Genomic DNA, 21,125 nt, shown 5'->3' on the forward strand with positions numbered 1-21,125 from the left:
TATGTGTACTGTATTCTGTTGTATTGTATTGTTCTGATGTACTATGTGTACTGTATTATGTTGTATTGTTCTGATGTACTATGTGTACTGTATTCTGTTGTATTGTATTGTTCTGATGTACTATGTGTACTGTATTATGTTGTATTGTTCTGATGTACTATGTGTACTGTATTATGTTGTATTGTTCTGATGTACTATGTGTACTGTATTATGTTGTATTGTTCTGATGTACTATGTGTACTGTATTATGTTGTATTGTTCTGATGTACTATGCCACTGCAACCCAAGTTGCCCTTCGGGGACACTAAATAAACTTGAATCTTTGAATAAAAAAAGGTTGAGCACTATTTGTTTTACTACAACATATAGTAGGCTCCACATTTGCTTCACTATTTTTGAACATTTTGAAAATAATGAAAGGGTCAGGCAGACAGACAGACAGGCAGGCAGACAGACAGACAGACAGACAGACAGACAGACAGACAGACAGGCAGACAGACAGACAGACAGACAGACAGACAGACAGAGAAGTCGCAGTGTAGTGATGATAAGAGACATGCGTTGTTGTCACCAAACGTTGGCATTTGTCCCTTATTTTTAACTCCATTATTAGTCCCTGTCCCACTCCATATACTGTCCCCTCCCCTCCTAATCCTGTCTCCTACTGTAGGTCCTGTCTGTCCTGTTGATTGGAAAATCACCAAAAAAAATCTAAACATAAAATTAAATCATATCATGTTTTATGAACTTTGTTCCAGTGAACAACAATGCCAGTCTGTCAGTCCCTGCGCAGCCAGCTAATGTGAGCAACAGAACCACTCTTTGCTCAGTGGTGGAAAGTACATGTACTCAAGTACGGTACTAAGTACACTTTTGAGGTAAATTCCTTTTCTTTACTGGAGTATTTTAAAATGTCAATACTTCTACTTCACCACTACATCTCAGTCAGAGGAAAATATTGTACTTTTTACCACACTACTATTAATTTCAAACTTTACTAGTTACTTTGTAGATTTTGATTATTATTACAATGATGCCAATACTTGTGTAGCCTACTTTTTCCTCAAGTTTTCTTTATTTCCCCCACCACCACTACTTAAGGGCTCTGCCAGTGCTACTACGCCCTCTACGTAGTTTACGCACGTTGCGCAGCGCAGCGCAGGACAGAAGAAGCACACAGACAGTACAGTAGTGTGTGTGTAGTCGGTGGAAATGCTGCGTTTACTTTGATCTCGTTGTTGTTACACAGAAAGAATCCAGTTTGGACAGGGAACAAGATCCTGCACTGAACCCCTCCCTTCAGCGATCTGTTGTGTGCGTTCTGATCTGTGCGTCTCTGTGCGTTGCGCTGTGGTTATTTCTAAGCAGGTGAGTTTTCCAAGCAGCCTCACAAATTAATATACATGATCTGTTGTTGTAAATCACGTCGATGTGAGGAAGATCGAGATGCAACGTCAACAATGTTTAAATGCGTATAAAATGAACGCACGTTAAAGGATGATGTGTGTGTTGTTGTGTAGAAGAGTATTAGAGTAATCATGTTCTTCCTTGTGTTGCGTCTTTAGCTCTGTTTATGTGCTGCTGCGGTATAGTGCGCATGCGTCACTGGCACTGCTAGGACCAGAGACTAAAGTGACAGTCCACTGTTTCTCAAACAGTGGGTCGGGACCTTAGCTTATAGTATATATTAATTAATATATAATAAATATAAACAATTATTATATAAATACATAATATAATAAATATAATAAATATAATACATATAAATTAATTAATATACTCTAAGGTTGGGACCCTATGGTCGGGACCCATTTTTGGGTTGTGGGCTCATTTGCATATTTATTTAAAGGTAGGGTGAGTGATATAAATAAATTAGCCTATATATATTTATTTTTTTCATTATTATTGTTGATATAGTAATCAGTGTTTGTTCAGTAACAGGAGTCTCCATGTCTCTCCTGCTCTTTAATAAACAGAAAATAAATTTTCATGTTGACATACATTTTTTACACAATAAGGAGAGAATAATAAGAGAGAACTCAGGATACAGCATAGGCTACAGGATAAATGTGACATTGAAATTAACCCATTTAGGCCTGACGTCGAAATAAAAAAAACGTTCGCTCTGAAAGAATATATATTCAAAGATTTGTGCTGCATTTTTACGATTTTTCAAAAAAGTGGCGCGCTATGAGCTTGTAGATCTGCTATTTTTCAATAGCTAAAGTATAACATAATGCTTAGTTAAAACACCAAAAGGGGTTCCCGCCCAAAATGCGTGATGACACAAATAAATGAGCAGACACAATTGGAACTGGGACAAATTCAATATATGTATATAACGCTCAACGCAGGCCTGGCCAGGGAATAACAAAACTGAGATTATAACATAGAATACAACATTGAAAATTAGACATTCATAAGTCCCCTGGACAAGGCTTTTAACAGAAGGTATTTTTTGCCACAAGGGCTGGAATAATAAACAATTCCTTTAGAAGTTAGACACGGCTATAGCCTGGCTCCAGCCCTTGAATCACTAGCTACGCTATGCCCATTAAAACACATGTTCTGGGCGATTCAGGTCTGGTGACTCCATAGAATGTAAACATTGTGTGATGTGTTTCATGTGCACATGTGTATAGATAGTATTTGACAGTTCTATGATTGTTTTTCATGTGCAGATGAGAGAAATGCCTGCTGGGGAAAATGTCTCAAAAAGAAGATAGTGAACAGAAAAAAAGGTAAGTGCACAAACAATGAATTATTTAGACTTTACACTTTGTCTCACAAGGACACGTTCCTCTCCAGTTATCAGCGCATACTGTATAAGAGTGTGTGTGTGTGTGTGTGTGTGGGGGGTAGTTAATAGTTAAGTAGTTAATCACAGCAAAAGTAGCATCGCAATCATTTTAACCACTTTATATGTTGGCCATTCGAAAATAGCAGATGTACAAGCTCACAGTGTGTCACTGCGCTGCAAGCTTGCCCCCCTTTTGTTTCTTTTTGTGCCAGGGACCACCACTTCTGGGGGTAACCCCTGGCAGTTGGCACAAACCATTTTCAGATGGGGGTCTGAGGTCAAATTCATATATCAATGTTGGGGTCCTTGGCACAAAAAAAGTTTAAGAACTATACGTTCTGTACAACGCAACAGCAAAACAGAAACGGACTGACCGTAGTATAGGCTACTCATTAAGGCCTGTTGTTAACACATTTAGACCGGGAACCCCTATACGTAACTATTACCTTTTAGTCTGTCTGTCTGTCTGTCTGTCTGTCTGTCTGTCTGTCTGTCTGTCTGTCTGTCTGTCTGTCTGTCTCAGCAGTAGTCTGTCTGTCTCTCAGTCTGTCTGTCTGTCTGTCTGTCTGTCTATCTAACAGCAGTGGTCTGTCTGTCTGTCTCTCAGTCTGTCTGTCTGTCTAACAGCAGTGGTCTGTCTGTCTGACTCTCAGTCTGTCTGTCTGTCTAACAGCAGTGGTCTGTCTGTCTGACTCTCAGTCTGTCTGTCTGTCTGTCTAACAGCAGTGGTCTGTCTGTCTGACTCTGTCTGTCTGTCTAACAGCAGTGGTCTGTCTGTCTGTCTCTCAGTCTGTCTGTCTGTCTAACAGCAGTGGTCTGTCTGTCTGTCTGTCTGTCTAACAGCAGTGGTCTGTCTGTCTGTCTAACAGCAGTGGTCTGTCTGTCTGTCTCTCAGTCTGTCTGTCTGTCTAACAGCAGTGGTCTGTCTGTCTGTCTCTCAGTCTGTCTGTCTGTCTGTCTAACAGCAGTGGTCTGTCTGTCTAACAGCAGTGGTCTGTCTCTCAGTCTGTCTCTCAGCAGTGAGACCTGTCTAACAGCAGTGGTCTGTCTGTCTCTCAGCAGTGGTCTGTCTGTCTCTCAGCAGTGGTCTATACGACAGCGTCCCTGCTACATGTCTGCCCATCGTCTACCATCCTAACTACAACATCACCTTCATGGGTCTGGAGAAGCTGCACGCCTTCGACGCCGGCAAGTGGGGGAAAGTCATCCGCTTTCTGAAAGGTACACAACAAGGGGGGGCAGTGGATCACGTATTTATCCAGACATATAAGGGGGGAGCTCTGAGCAGTGGTTCACAAACCTCAGGTCGAGACCAACAAGACAGACACGTTAGTGGACTAGTTTCGCCACCTAACCCACAAATGGCTCCCGACCCAGTGTTTGTGAAACAGTGCTCTTAGTCTAGTAGCAACTTGCCCAAATGTGCTGACCTCATTACATTTTGGCAAGTTGCTATGGCCAAATGTAGCCCAATGAGTATTTGTATGCAAAACTAATGCTTGGAATGGCTTCAGCATCATGACAACAACCTAGTTTGATATGTCACATGCTACTTAAAGCATAAGGAAATTTAGAAGATATTGCCTTATAATAGAATGTCAATGGTGGCCATACTGTACAGGCCATTTTCAACACTTTCCCCTCAGACAATTCCAGGCAACTTTCTTTCTGTTATTCAGGATATATTGAAGATGCAAAATCAGTTGAGTTTGTTTTTTTTGCAATTAGTTAGAGGTCAAATTACATTATTACTGGACTATAGAGTAGGGCGGCCCGTCTGGGAATCGGAGGGCTCCCGGTTCGGCTCCCCTGGGTAGTATAGTCTCTCAAGACGGAACGTCGACTCACACAGTGTTCAAACACTTCCCTCATACACACACACACACACACACACACACACACACACACACACACACACACACACACACCGCCATTTGCTGTTCTCCACTGGTCGCCTATGAGCTCCAGGGTCCATTTTTAACATTTTACTGATTACTTTTAAAGCCCAAGCATGGACAGACTCCCCAGTTATATTTTTTATATACTGTATAAAATGCATAGTTTAACTCCTCGAATACCTTAGATTCCCTGTTCCCCACCCATCCTTTCTCTGTAACTTGACAAGCTCAAAATGTGTCTTTTCACACCCGAATTCCGAGCTGGTGGATCTGCTATGGAGAAAAGAGGTTTTGAGAGTGACTGACAATATAGTGCAGTGGTTCCCAAACCTTTTAGCCTGTGACCCAAAAGATAAATTAGACGTTTTCCCAGGACCCAAACTAGTGAAAATAGCAGATCTACAGGCTCACAACTTGACGCAAAATAATAATAATAATTAAAAACAAAATGAAGGGACCCATGAAAATGTGTCTGCGACCCACAAATGGGTCCCGAGTCCGACCCACTGTTAGTGCATTATATAGAACTACCACAAACCTGGAATAACATTCCAGCTTGCATTAGGAAATCCCCAACCTTTTATCTTTTATCAAAGGTGGGAGTACTTGTTCTAATTTATATGCTCCTTTTATCTCATTTTAATTGCATCTATTCTATTCTTCTTATATTGCCTTTGTGTATGACAGGTGCTATATGAATAAAATGAGAGACAGCTAGATAATTTTGCACTTTTTCTTTGCATACATTTCGCATGTACGCACTTTAGGTCGAGACGTACGCCCAGACCTATAAGGCATAGGTCGGCCAGGTCGGGACCTATATGCTTTACGTCGTGACCTATAGCGTATAGGTCCCGACCAAGGGTTGGTCTTGGTCGGTTGACCAAGTTGAAGGGTTGGCCTTGGTCACCATGTTGGCATGTGGTGGACATTTTTGTCAAAATTCAATTTTTTCCATGGACATTCAAAATGAGTGGACAATAATATCACCAGAAAGGAGCTAGCCCTGAATGACCATAACAGGTCTGTAACTCTGAGAGTGTACAGATGGAACAAAATGGATCCTTATGTTATGGGTCTATTTGGTTCCAATTGTACACTCTCAGAGTTAAGGAGGTCCTTGCAAATAAAACATTTGAGAACCACTAGTAATAGATGCTATGACTCCTACAGTGTCATAGCAAAAGACAACCTGGAGACTAGACATTCAATAATTGGGTCTTATGGTCAAAATAAGAACATTTATGGTTTGTAAAAAGAAAATCTAAAATGTTGCCACGGACAACACCAAGTCTGTGCCACGGACATGTTGATGACCCCTGGTCTCGACCTAAAGCTAAAGGTTGCGACGTATAGGCCGTAAGTCGCAAAATGATCTCGCCCTTCCTGGAGAAAATTGCCGTTCCTTGCCGTGCCTTGCCCATAGCAGCGAGCAGAGTAAGGAGTGATTGTAATGGTGGCGTGTGTGTGTTTCTCTATCAGAGGATCAGCTGATCAGTGATGGGAACATCGTTGAGGCCCGCGAGGCCACGGAGGACGACCTACTGGTGGTCCATACCAAACGCTACCTACGTAGTCTGAAGGTACCTGTCTGTCTGTCTGTCTGTCTGTCTGTTGGTCGGTCGGTCGGTGTCTGTCTGTCTGTATGGTTGAAATTATTATTTTGTGCTTGGAGATATATTCATTAAAAAACAAATAACAACACAAAAGGTCTCATATTGACATTTACGGTGTATTGATCCACACACACAGGCAGTATGCCTGTGGCTCCTGGTGAGACTATTGTCATGGTGAGACTGATTGTCATGGTGAGACTGATTGTCATGGTGAGACTATTGTCATGGTGAGACTATTGTCATGGTGAGACTATTGTCATGGTGAGACTATTGTCATGGTGAGACTATTGTCATGGTGAGACTGATTGTCATGGTGAGACTATTGTCATGGTGAGACTATTGTCATGGTGAGACTGATTGTCATGGTGAGACTATTGTCATGGTGAGACTATTGTCATGGTGAGACTGATTGTCATGGTGAGACTATTGTCATGGTGAGACTATTGTCATGGTGAGACTATTGTCATGGTGAGACTATTGTCATGGTGAGACTGATTGTCATGGTTGGTGAGACTATTGTCATGGTGAGACTATTGTCATGGTGAGACTGATTGTCATGGTGAGACTATTGTCATGGTGAGACTATTGTCATGGTGAGACTGATTGTCATGGTGAGACTATTGTCATGGTTGGTGAGACTATTGTCATGGTGAGACTGATTGTCATGGTGAGACTATTGTCATGGTGAGACTATTGTCATGGTGAGACTGATTGTCATGGTGAGACTATTGTCATGGTTGGTGAGACTATTGTCATGGTGAGACTATTGTCATGGTGAGACTGATTGTCATGGTGAGACTGATTGTCATGGTGAGACTATTGTCATGGTGAGACTATTGTCATGGTGAGACTGATTGTCATGGTGAGACTATTGTCATGGTGAGACTGATTGTCATGGTGAGACTGATTGTCATGGTGAGACTATTGTCATGGTGAGACTATTGTCATGGTGAGACTATTGTCATGGTGAGACTATTGTCATGGTGAGACTGATTGTCATGGTGAGACTATTGTCATGGTGAGACTATTGTCATGGTGAGACTGATTGTCATGGTGAGACTATTGTCATGGTGAGACTATTGTCATGGTGAGACTGATTGTCATGGTGAGACTATTGTCATGGTGAGACTGATTGTCATGGTGAGACTATTGTCATGGCCAGTGTTTGTGCCAAGTTCAGTGCGGATCGGGCCTCACAAGTATGTTATGTTATGTTTGTGACGTCCATTAAATATGTAATATAGGATTATTACAAAACATACATGAACCATGTATGCCTAATTGTATGCTTGATCTATTCTACACAGGCTCACAACGTGTCATAATGGGTTGTTGTGAGATTGTAGGAAAATGTTAAAGTTTGAGGAGAATTTTACTCCAGTAAAATTGTGAACACAGGCCTTATACTTGTAACTGAGTGTTCTTTACGTCGTGATGTTGCTGCTTTTACTTTAAATGGAAGCCTGTCCAAATCAACCAGGCTGTGATGATGGCTCATATGCTAGTGCTTTACAATGAGCATGAGTCATCCTCCTGTGATGTATCTCTCTCACGCACGCACGCACGCACGCACACACACACACACACACACACACACACACACACACACACACACACACACACACACACACACACACACACACACACACACACACACACACACACACACACACACACACACGAGCCCGATCTCACCCAAACACAGTGAAATAGCACGGATTGGCAATTCCGTGCATACACGCCTAGAAAACCCCAAAATCCGTACATATTGCACTACTGCAGTTTTGACCGCGACGGAGGCGTGGCTTTCACTAGTATTGCATGTACGGAATTGCCAACCCGTGCTGTTTCAACCGTGTTTGTGTGAGTTCGGATTTTAATTTGTTTTCCGATTCTGTGCTATCGGGTTTCAACTCGGACAGGGCTGAGCCGGCTCTACCGAACTTTGCAACGTTCGACACGGCAACTCGCAAGCTTTAGCTCACTGGGTGGCGTCTCTCGTGACTCAAGTTTGGTAGAGACGGCGCCCCTCTATCACAGTCTACTCTAGACACGATTTCAGTGTAATTATGTATGTATTTTGGGGATTTGGCACGAACACTTGTAGATGTACAAAAGAACAACACCCATGACATTCCCACATCACACACACACACACGCACGCACGCACACACACACGCACACACGCACGCACGCACGCACGCACGCACGCACGCGCACACACACACACACACACACACACACACACACACACACACACACACACACACACACACACAGTTGCTGCCGCTGTGCAGTGGTGTTAATTAGGTAAAGTAATTAAGTAGCAAAACAAAAGCAACATTGTGGTAAATGGAGTGCATTAGGGTTAGGAAAGCAGCAGACGTCCTTCAATCAGAGATATAACGAGGCAATCAACCTCTCTTCTTTGGGAACCTCTCTTCAACCGATGCCAGGTGGATAAGTCATTGATGATTTTGTTCTACAGGGCCTTCATATATAGTTATTTCCTTTGCTGCCATTTGTCGGTATGGAAACCTTGACAAAAACAAAAAGCCCTCAACCCATTCTGGGCGGGAACCCCTTTTGGTGTTTTAACTAAGCATTATGTTATACTTTAGCTATTGAAAAATAGCAGATCTACAAGCTCATAGCGCGGCACCGAGTGCCGCGCTATGAACTTGTAGGTCTGCTATTTTTGCAAAATCGTGAAAATGTGCCTCAAATCTTTGAATATATATTATTAATGAAGATTATTGGTGAAGATTTTAACTCAAATCTTTCGTTCTGGGGAGGTCCCTGGAACAACATATTTTAAGATGGGGGGGCGGAGGCATATTACATATAATTTTGGGGATATGAAATATTGAGCACCACAGATACAGAAACATATGGTTTTTCAGAAAACTGTCAGGATTTTGAAGAGATTTTTTATCAGGCCTAAATGGTTTAACAGGGTTGCTACTTGATAGGGGGCTGTCTGAGTCATACTGTATTATTATGACAATCAAAATAGAAGAGAAAAACAAGCACTCTCAGCCTGTATGTATGCAGTTTGCAGTGAACGAAGATTCAAAGTCAGGAAAGGTAATATCCAGCACTCCGAGGTCCTTCTGGTATACTCTTAATTCAGAATACAGCACGAACAAACAAAGCAAATCGACAAAGAGGCGTTTCGGCGTCAAGCCTTCTTCATACATGCCCTCCCTTGACTCCTTCAAAATCGCTCTCAAAGGGCACCTACGGACGGCTGCAATTCGAAACTGGCCCCCGTAAAATCTGAATCCCCCACCCACCCCTTTTCCCTTTTTACTTCCTATGATTATTTCCTGTTTTTGCTAGAAGTGTATATTCGTACGTCTCTAAATGTTTTGATGAATTGAAAACAAGTGTAATGCTTTATGGTGTCGTCCACTCACAGTTAACATTCAGTTTTTGTATTGAGTTGTACTTGAAATGTACTGTAATTCTGCAAACTGTCAATCAATCAATCAATCAATCAATCAATCAATCAATCAATCAATCAATCTGTACACTCCATACACGTCCTCCTCCTACATGGCTCCCCAGACTCCACCCTCACCATCCAGGCACAGCTAGGCAGATGTAAAGACGATGTAAAGACCTCGGCTCGAAATCTATAGGTGTGACGTACAGTGGTTCGACCGTGACTTTGTCCTTTGATGGGCAAATGGTACTTTCAGTCCTGCTTCGTCCAGTTGAGAAACATGTGGAGAATTAATTAATTCCTCACATTCACGGAGACCTTGAAGAGGTAATTCCATGCCTTCATTCTACATCGTCACGCCTACACTACCCTAACACCCTGTACTCTCTGGGCAATTTTATACAATATGGAGTGGATGATGATGGGTCCCTCTCTCTCTCTCTCTTTCTCTCTCTTGTCCTTGGCCTGGAACACTTTGGAGACCCCTGCATTATTTGTTTATTTATTGCGAACGCAGTGATTGCGAACGCAGTGAGCATTTACTATGAGACCCAGCAGATCATGTCTGTCTGTCTGTCTGTGTGTGTGTCTGTCACGCTGTAGCACCACCCGCCCACCACCAGAGGGCGCAGCTGTATCACACACAAAAACACACACACACATGCACGCACACACACACGCACGCATGCACGCACGCACACACACACACACACAAAACTTAACTTAAAAAAAACTTAACTTAAAAAAAAAACTTAAAAAGGAAAAACTTTAAAAGGAAAAACTTAATAAAACCTTAACTTAAAAAAAACTTAATCTTAAAAAACACAAAAAAAAGAACTTAAAAAAAACCTTAAAAAATAAGGAATTTATTCTAATTGTTGTTTTTGCAATTTACGAGCTGCATTCGCGCGTCTTACTTGTTGATTAGATGGTGTCTTTTTGGACCTATTCCTTCAGCGCTGTTCAGCGGGTCTGCTTGCCTTTTATAGTTAACCCGTTTAGGCCTGACGTCGAAATTTAAAAAGATGTCTTCTAAATCATGACAATTTTATGAAAAACCTCGTGTTTCTATATCAGTGGTTCTCAATATTTCATGTCAAGGACCCCAACAATGATATGTAATTGGCCACCGACCCCCCCCCCCCATCTGAAAATATGTTGTTCCAGGGACCCTCCCCCCAGAAGCAAATATTTGAGTTAAAAACGTTCACTCTGAAAGAATATATATTCAAAGATTTGCGCCACATTTTCACGATTTTTCAAAAATAGCAGACCTACAAGCTCGTAGCGCGGCACTCGGTGCCGCGCTACGAGCTTGTAGATCTGCTACTTATCTAAAGTATAACATAATGCTTACAACACCACAAGCACCAAACATTCGTTACATTCTGTGATCCTTTTTTCCTAATTGCCTTGGTTTCCACAACCCACGTGGTCAGACCACTTGAGTGCTCAGACAGTGTGCATTTTCAGAACATGTTTATTTTCATGATTTGATTAGATTTTGGTCAAATGAATTGGAGTAAACACAATTTAACTTAAACCCATAATAAACGTAATGGCTTCAATCAGTGGAATACTGATACTCATATTATACTTAAATTGATTGATATCACATGACTTTATTGCAGTAGCCTCACGGCCCACCAGTGGGCGCCGGCCCACAGGTTGAGAACTACTGGTCTGAACTAGACCCTGTCAAACAGTGTGTGAAGTGTGAACTGATAGATAGATAGATAGATAGATAGTTAGTTGCTACGAATGGCACTAGGTGTCACATGGACGGACCGCATCAGAAATGTGGACCTCTATGGGGACCTACCACGGGTCACAGACAAAGTCAGAGAGAGAAGGATGAGGCTGGCAGGGCACTGTGGCCTCAAGTTCTGGCACCCAGAACTTGAGGAAAGTAAATTGACTCTATGGGAGCCAACCCAGGGCAAAGCCAGGAGGGGAAAGAAGCGTACCACCTATGTAGACGTGCTGCGGCGCGGCAGCTTGGCTAACAACACTGAAGAGCTCAAGAACCTGATGTTGGATAGGAATTTGTGGAGGGCAGCGATCCAGGAATCCCGTGTTGGTGTTGGCTAGACCTCACTCTCGCAGCAACTAGATAGATAGATAGATGTAGATAGTTGTAATGTTATTTTGAGGCTCTAAGTGGCAGAGAGAAAGCGTGTAGTTTTGTCCTTTTTTTTTTTTTAAACAGGGGTCTTCAACAGGGACTCCTAGAGAGTCAGTCCTCAGAGATACTGCAGGGTTTCCTACATAGCCTATAATTGCAGCCCTCGCCATCGTTTCTGAGAATTTTATTTTACTCATCTTTCAAGACCCACAGAATTTTGTTCTATAACTTTGTAAACACCACATTAATATGAATCCAATATTCCGTGGGGGGGGGGGGGGGGGGTCTCCCATCTCTCTCTCTCTTCTTCGATCAGCTAAGGGGCCGTCCTCGGACTGATACACTTTGAAGTCCTCTGGTTTAACCCATTTAGACCTGAGGACGATTCTACAAATGTCTTCTAAATCCTGACAGTTTTCAGAAAAACCCTATGTTTCTATATCAGTCGTTCTCAAACATTTCCATGTCAAGGACCCCCACAACTATATATAATTGGCCTCCGACCCCCACCTCAAAATGTTGTTCCAGGGACCCCCCAGAAGCAAAGATTTGAGTTCAAATGTTCGCTCTGAAAGAATATATACACTGTATATATATTCAAAAATAGCAGATCTACAAGCTTGTAGCGCGGCACTCGGTGCCGCGCTTGTAGATCTGCTATTTTTCAATAGCTAAAGTATAACGATGCTTAACACCAAAGTTACTCTCTATACTGCTGCATGTACAGAACGATATTTCACCAGGACATGTTAAACTACATGTACAGAACAGCCACTTTCTAACTGTTTTGATGACATAGGTGAAACATTTACAACTTGTTTTCATCTTCTAATCTACAACATACTATAAAAAGGGTCTTGAGAGGTTAACATATCAAAATAAAATGTTATAAGTGTATTTCCAGGCAAGACAACACATGTATCTTTTGAGTGTCAAACTGAAAGGGTTTGGGAAATCAGAAGTGGACAAACTCGAGTGAGGCCTGGAACAATAAGAGGAAATTAGCATATTACAAAAACATCCATTCACACATACTGTCTGCTGTCCGTCCATTAACTCTCAATCTAACTGAGAATGTGTGAAACCAACGGTTTCTGAGATTAAGGCTGAAGATCCCCTCCCCTTGGTCATTTTGTCACGTAGGCACACACCTTTACGGTGTTCACAGAACAGGTATTCAAATGCTAATACGGTGGCTTTGTTCCAGTGAGCGCACGGTTCATTCACACTCCGTCTCCTGCAGCAGGAGAGGGGAGGGGAGGGGCAGCAACACCGCCGGCCGCCAGGTAATCTCCACACTGATTTGAGACTTGACAAACAGAGGGGAACAGAACTGTTCCTTTTCCTCAGACTACTTTTACTTTAATTAAAAGGTAAGATGCAGTGACTGTAATTGGGTCAAGGATCTTGCTTTCGTGAGCAATGGTGTACGAGGGGGCGGGGCGGGGGGCACCCACTGCCGTTATAGGATCCTTCCGCCACTGTGTGAAACCCAGTGAAGCACATCGTCAGAGTGGTGCATATTAGCATTAAAGGGTAAGACCACTTTTTTAGAGGTTTGGGTTGTTTTCTTACCTTATTATGGTCAAACTAGTCCAGTCCAGGAGTTATTTCGCTCCATAGTGCAGTTTTACAGAAAATAGCGTTATAAAAATACCAGCCCATTGACTTACATTGTACACTGAAACAGCTCTCAAAATCACTCTTTTAGTTCGTAAACAAACACAAACAAAGTTGTTTCAGACAATATAGAGCAACACCAAACCTCATGTGGTTTTTTTTTTTCATAAAAATGTTAACTTCCTGTTGATTTTACTATATGAAGATCTGGATCCGGATCCATGGATCCAGTCCGGGTTTTCTTCTGAATAAAAATGGACAAATCAACAGGAAGTTAACATTTTTATGAAAAAAAAAAACCACATGAGGTTTGGTGTTGCTCTATATTGTCTGAAACAACTTTGTTTGTGTTTGTTTACGAACTAAAAGAGTGATTTTGAGAGCTGTTTCAGTGTACAATGTAAGTCAATGGGCTGGTATTTTTATAACGCTATTTTCTGTAAAACTGCACTATGGAGCGAAATAACTCCTGGACTGGACTAGTTTGACCATAATAAGGTAAGAAAACAACCCAAACCTCTAAAAAAGTGGTCTTACCCTTTAATATGACCCAGCCACCTTGTCACATATTTGACTACATAGTACATATTAACATTAAACTTTAGTTATACAAATAACAAGCAAAACAGTGTCATATTTTATTCTCCGGTATTGTTTCTTATAATCATCTTTGCATTGTTCCTGTCCGGTCAGTGGGTGTTCAAGGTGAAGTGGTAAACATGTATCAAATATTCCCATTTAGGATAGCAATTAAGATATTTTGCTCTATTCTCGACACACAAATCTACTATGCCATGTCCAATAGAAACACTGAGAACATGCATTGAACGAATCAATTTTGGATATACTAAATTGGATATACCAAGATTGTCCTCAAATAAACAAAGACAAAACTGAAAAGTACTTGTTTTGAAGTCAAGGACAATGGATTAAAAGTCAACGCTCAGCTTCAAACCTTGTTGTAGTCATGGCCTCAGAACTTTAACCAGCCACATTAGCACCGTCAAAGTCAGTGTCCCTAAAAATATATCAGGTGACTGCAGCTATTCGGAACGCTGCTACTCAAGTCTTTAGTAATACAAAGAACATTGAGCATATCAGGTCTTAAACCTTAACACTGGCTTCATGTGTGCCAAATAATATATTTTCAAAATACTACCGCTGGTTTATAAAGCATGCGTCTTGCGTGTCACCCATTCATACCTCTACGGTCACCTGGAACAAACTCCCTGAAAACTGCAGGTCTGCAACAACTCCATTATTTAAAATCACAGCTAAAAACATGCATGCATGTTTGCTGCTGCCTTTCATTGACATGGTGTAATTATTATTCTACACTGACATTTCATTGAATTCATTGAATTCATTGAATTCATTGAATTCATTGAATTCATTGAATTCATTGAATTCATTGAATTCATTGAATTCATTGAATTCATTGTTTTTGTTATTTTCTTTGCTCTGTGTCCTGAATATGTGTTTTCAATTAAGGCAACAAGGTTCACATTCGGGGTAGAATAGGAAAGTTACATAATGCAGCTTTTACTTTATTTGTATTTGTTTTACTGAATCTGATTGTCCTTTTATAATGTTTAATTTGCTTAATGTTTGATATAAAACTCATTGAATTGCCTTGTTGTTGGGAGCAGTGATTGGCCAGTTTTGTTTGCCGCCCCCTCACTCTGATTGGATGATCAGGGCCCTCTGTTAGTATTTAACAAGAGCTTGGTCTGCTTTGTGTCACTTTAATCTCTGCTAGTTGTAAGAGCTGAACTTCTCTCTGCACTAGCTGAAGCATTTAGTTTTTGTTTTGGTTCTACTTTAAACTTTAGTACTTTAGATTTTCGCTCTTTAAAAATAGATCTAGTATCAGCAGGTTTTGAGTTATGGCTTTACTACAAACATTGAAGTCCTTGGTCAACCAGAGACTATCTGCTGCTGCTGAAGAGATATTTGAGGTCGTTGGAAGAATTCTAACAGAGTACGAGGATGAAGCTTTCCACATCAAGCAAGAAACTGACCGCCAACGCAGACTACTGGATATGGTTTTACAACCAATCGTCAAACTACACAGAGCTGGTTGGTAAAACCTTTACTATGTTTAATCTAACGTTAATGTTTGAACACAGTTGGAAGAGGAACTGGTTGAAACTTTGCATCGATCCATTCATGTTAGGGTTAAACTTGCATTCAAAAACATTATATGTGGATATATCTGATAGCAATAGGTTGTAGCTAATGATACATTATATTTGAGGAACAAGGAGACGCTTGTAGAAATTAAGTGTTATTGAGGTAAGAAACAATCATTTTGTGACACTTCACACTGGAATCAAAACAACATTAGGACAGTTACGGAACTAACAACAGAAGTTTCATGTAATAATGTCTAATGTGTTTCTATTCTGTATCTTCTGTCTAGACTCCATACACCTCCTTGTGTGTAAAGAGGAGGTATTTACTGACCAGCAGCAGGAGAGAACCTCCAGTCTGGTCAAAGAGAAACCAGAGTCTCCACAGATTAAAGATGAACAGGAGGAGAGAACCTCCAGTGTGATCAAAGAGGAACCAGAGTCTCTACAGATTAAAGATGAACAGGAGGAGAGAACCTCCAGTGTGATCAAAGAGGAACCAGAGTCTCTACAGATTAAAGATGAACAGGAGGAGATAACCTCCAGTGTGATCAAAGAGGAACCAGAGTCTCTACATATGAAAGAGGAACCAGAGTCTCTACAGATGAAAGAGGAACCAGAGTCTCTACAGATGAAAGAGGAACCAGAGTCTCTACAGATGAAAGAGGAACCAGAGTCTCTACAGATGAAAGAGGAACCAGAGTCTCTACAGATGAAAGAGGAACATGATGAGCTACTTCAAAGATCAGAGGAGGATGGTGGATCAACGGAGACAATGCCATCAGTGAAACATGAAGATGATGAACATATACAAACAGAACCTGTAGCAAGTACCTCATCTAAACACATGGAAACACAAGCTGATGTAGAGGACTGTGGAACATCACAACAAACTAGTGATGATCAGCTCTTCTCTTCACACTGTTCTGAATCTGATATCACTGAAGACAGTGATGAGTGGGATGAAACCACGGATAACCAGTTAGGTTTAAACACACTTAAATCTCATAATACACAACACATGGGAGGAAATAGTTTGTCTTTAAGCAACAAGCTGCTCCATGACCTCAAATCACCAAAACAAAGTAATTGCAAGAGGAGTCACACAGGTAAGAAATATTTTAGTTGTGCAGACTGTGGCAAAATGTTTAATCATAAGGGGCATCTAAAGATGCACACAATGATTCATTCAGGGGAAAGGCCATTTGTTTGTACTGTGTGTGACAGTGGCTTTAATCAAAGGGGTCATCTAACATTACACATGATGACTCACACAGGGGAAAAGCCCTTTTCTTGCACAGTCTGTGGAAAAGGCTGTCAAAGAAAGGGTACTCTAACATTACACATGATGACTCACACAGGGGAAAAGCCCTTTACATGTACAGTTTGTGGCAAGGGCTGTAATTCAAAGACTGATCTAAAAAGACACATGATGACTCATACAGGGGAAAAGCCCTTTACATGTACAGTTTGTGGCAAGGGCTGTAATTCAAAGACTGATCTAAAAAGACACATGATGACTCATACAGGGGAAAAGCCCTTTACGTGTACCGTTTGTGGCAAGGGCTGCACTCATAATGGCCAATTAAAAATGCACATGAGGACTCATACAGGGGAAAACCCCTTTACATGTACAGTTTGTGGCAAGGGCTGTAGTCAAACGAGTGATCTAAAATTACACATGAGGACTCATACAGGGGAAAAAACATTTACGTGTACAGTTTGTGAAAAAAGCTTTAGTCAGAATTCCAATCTAAAAACACACATGAGGACTCATACAGGGGAAAAAACATTTACGTGTACAGTTTGTGAAAAAGGCTTTAGTCATAATTGCAATCTAAAAACTCACATGAAGACCTGTCATAAAGAGGAAAAAGCTGTTAAATGTTAAAACGTGTTTTTTCATCATCATAGTGTATTTTATTGACTTAGTTTGATTATATGTTTAGATTCTCTGTATTATGTTGTCTTCATAAAATGTATTATTTTTCAAATAAAGGGTTGACAGCTACACATCCTTTGTGTTCATTACAGAAAGCTTACAGAAATACATCTTGTACTGTGAACAATAATCAATCTTCATGTTCTAACAATTGTGTGTAAGGATGGTGACACATCCCTTAGTCATACTGTGATGATGGCAAAACTATGACAAAACTAGAAAAAGTGCCCTTCCGGGCACAGGTCTCCACCAGGAGGATAGGAGTGTGCAAAAATCAACCTGTTGGTGGCGCTATAACAGGCCAATGTGAAAAGGGTGGGATATATTCCTCAGCCTAGTAAGAAAAAGTGTGAAAGATTTCACGTAAATTGCATGCTGCGTTCATGATTTGAGGCTATTGTTCAAAACGGGGCAATCTTGCAAACTGTGAAAGCCAATTATAGCCAATTAAGATGGCATATGAAATATCGGACAGATCCGACTTGAGCACATGACCATAGAGATACTGTGTAACGATTTGTGAGATTTTTGGACAGAATCTGGAGGAGTAATATCAAAAAATGTGTTTTACAAAAGTCGTCCTCCTGGTGGCGCTATAAAAGGCAGATGCGGAAAATGCAGGTCAAAGGTTTGTCCTTGGCCTCTAGGGAGTGTGCATGCAACGTTTCACGCAGATCGGTGCAGTTGTAGGTAAAAAATGTGAAAAGCTGCCTCATGGTGGCGCTATAACTGGCCGTTCTGGAAAATGTGGGGCAGAGGTTCATCGTTGGCATCCAGGGAGTGTGTGTGCAAAGTTTGGCATCGGCCGGGTTAACGGTGCCGGAGATTAGCTGTACACAGACGGACGGAAGGAAGGACGGACGGACACACACACGGACGGAGTGCAAAACATACTCTCTCCCCATGCCTTCGGCCTGGTGGAGACAATAATAGTAGTTGTGGACATGGAGTTGATATGTTATCTGACAATTGGTATGAATGAAACATGTGAAACATGTCTTTCAGATTGACCATTTACTCTTGATGGACAATAAGTCAGTTGTGTGTAGATGTGTGTCTTTACATGTACGGTAAGCATGACGCTACTGTACAATACCAGTGCATTATTATTTATTCGTCGTAGGCTATGGGAATTCCACCTTTATCTACCTTGTTAGAATGTTGTGGAATGTTTAGGAGCATGTCTGTCCAATTGTTAATGGACAGGTGATAATGGGTTAAGGTGTGCAACCCTATTGCTGAATGGATCGACCAACCAATTTGCATGTGATCCCTTTAGTGTGATAAGTAGAGTGGATATAGCCACTCCTACTGTAGTATAGTGTGAATGGAGTGGAACGTGTACAGGATTGGGAATCATTTGCATTTAAATGATTTAGACTGGAAAATACTTAGCATCCCTGTGACAACATCTGAAAGGTGACAAAAGCAATTTGAGCTATTTGTCAACCCTACATTTGGACTTTACAAGGTTAAACATTCCTAATCCTAAATTCACAGCACCCACTGCACACAGCAATAGTCATTGTATGAAGTCATTCTCTCATGGTCAAATAGACATTTCACACATGCATGTTTTAATGGCCACTTCAGCCCCTTTGCAACCATATATTTCCTGGTTTGTTTATGTGGTAATTTGTGTTTTTAGACATTTATGTCTCTTTCTGAGACTACATTTAGTTCAGGAAGGAAGTGAGACCAGTGCCCATGACATCATTGGCACTTTGAAATACTAAAATATCTAAAAACACGTATTACACACAAAAAGTGTGTCTTGTTTCCCAAACATAATTAAAATAAGATATGCTTGCAAAAGGGGTGAAATGGCCCTTTAAACGCAAGACAGGCTCGATTTTCTCTCCATGCTTATTTTCCAGTTAGTCTTGATATGATGGACTAATGAGTCCATCATATCAAGTTAAAACTGCATGTACAGAACATGTTGAAACTACATGTGCAGAACATGTTGAAACCACATGTGCAGAATATGTCAAAACTACTACAGCTACTTTCTTCCCATTTTGATGACAGGCGGAACATTTACAATATGCTCTCAGCTTCTGGCCTAAGGCAGTAACTGAGTAAAAATGAGAAAAGGCCGCACACTCGTAGCCAAGATGCTGTATATTTATTGACAAGAATACAACGTTTCAACCTAGGAGGTCTTCTTCAGGGACCTCCTACATGTAGGTCGAAACGTTGGATTCTTGGCACTCGGTGCCGTGCTATGAGCTTGTAGATCTGCTATTTTTCAATAGCTAAAGTATAACATAATGCTTACAACACCACAAGCACCAAACATTCGTTACATTCTGTGATCCTTTTTTCCTAATTGCCTTGGTTTCCACAACCCACGTGGTCAGACCACTTGAGTGCTCAGACAGATGGGTGGGCCGTGTGTATTTTCATGATTTGATTAGATTTTGGTCAAATGAATTGGAGTAAACACAATTTAACTTAAACCCATAATAAACGTAATGGCTTCAATCAGTGGAATACTGATACTCATATTATACTTAAATTGATTGATATCACATGACTTTATTGCAGTAGCCTCACGGCCCACCAGTGGGCGCCGGCCCACAGGTTGAGAACTACTGGTCTGAACTAGACCCTGTCAAACAGTGTGTGAACTGATAGATACAGTAGATAGATAGATAGATAGTTAGTTGCTACGAATGGCACTAGGTGTCACATGGACGGACCGCATCAGAAATGTGGACCTCTATGGGGACCTACCACGGGTCACAGACAAAGTCAGAGAGAGAAGGATGAGGCTGGCAGGGCACTGCGTCAGGCACCCAGAACTTGAGGAAAGTAAATTTACTCTATGGGAGCCAACCCAGGGCAAAGCCAGGAGGGGAAAGAAGCGTGCCACCTATGTAGACGTGCTGCGGCGCGGCAGCTTGGCTAATAACACTGAAGAGCTCAAGAACAGGAATTTGTGGAGGGCAGCGATCCAGGAATCCCGAGTTGGTGTTGGCTAGACCTCACTCTCGCAGCAACTAGATAGATAGATGTAGATAGTTGTAATGTTATTTTGAGGCTCTAAGTGGCAGAGAGAAAGCGTGTAGGTTTGTCCTTTATTTTTTTTTAAACAGGGGTCTTCAACAGGGACTCCTAGAGAGTCAGTCCTCAGAGATACTGCAGGGTTTCCTACATAGCCTATAATTGCAGCCCTCGCTATCGTTTCTGAGCATTTTATTTTACTCATCTTTCAAGACCCACAGAATTTTGTTCTATAACTTTGTAAACACCACATTAATATGAATCCAATATTCCGTGGGGGGGGGGGGTCTCCCATCTCTCTCTCTCTTTTTCGATCAGCTAAGGGGCCGTCCTCGGACTGATAAACTTTGAAGTCCTCTGGTTTAACCCATTCAGACCTGAGGACGATTCTACAAATGTCTTCTAAATCCTGACAGTTTTCAGAAAAACCCTATGTTTCTATATCAGTCGTTCTCAAACATTTCCATGTCAAGGACCCCCACAACTATATATAATTGGCCTCCGACCCCCACCTCAAAATGTTGTTCCAGGGACC

General features: G+C 41.4%; 1 protein-coding gene across 1 annotated transcript in view; it reads left to right on the forward strand.

Annotated features, from left to right (window-relative positions):
• Positions 1-3,939: 3,939 nt before the first annotated feature.
• The window catches only part of hdac11 (histone deacetylase 11), a gene marked incomplete at its 3' end in the record, with an annotated part of 174,172 nt that continues 156,986 nt past the window's right edge, over positions 3,940-21,125 (forward strand). The window contains exons 1-2 of the mRNA XM_079509888.1: positions 3,940-4,021; positions 6,181-6,281. Coding sequence (XP_079366014.1) covers positions 3,955-4,021; positions 6,181-6,281 — 168 coding nt within the window. The 5' untranslated portion in view covers positions 3,940-3,954. The remainder of the gene's footprint in view (positions 4,022-6,180; positions 6,282-21,125) is intronic.

The sequence above is a fragment of the Electrona antarctica genome, assembly GCF_951216825.1.
Source record: "Electrona antarctica genome assembly, chromosome: 9".
Classification (NCBI taxonomy): Eukaryota; Metazoa; Chordata; class Actinopteri; order Myctophiformes; family Myctophidae; genus Electrona; species Electrona antarctica.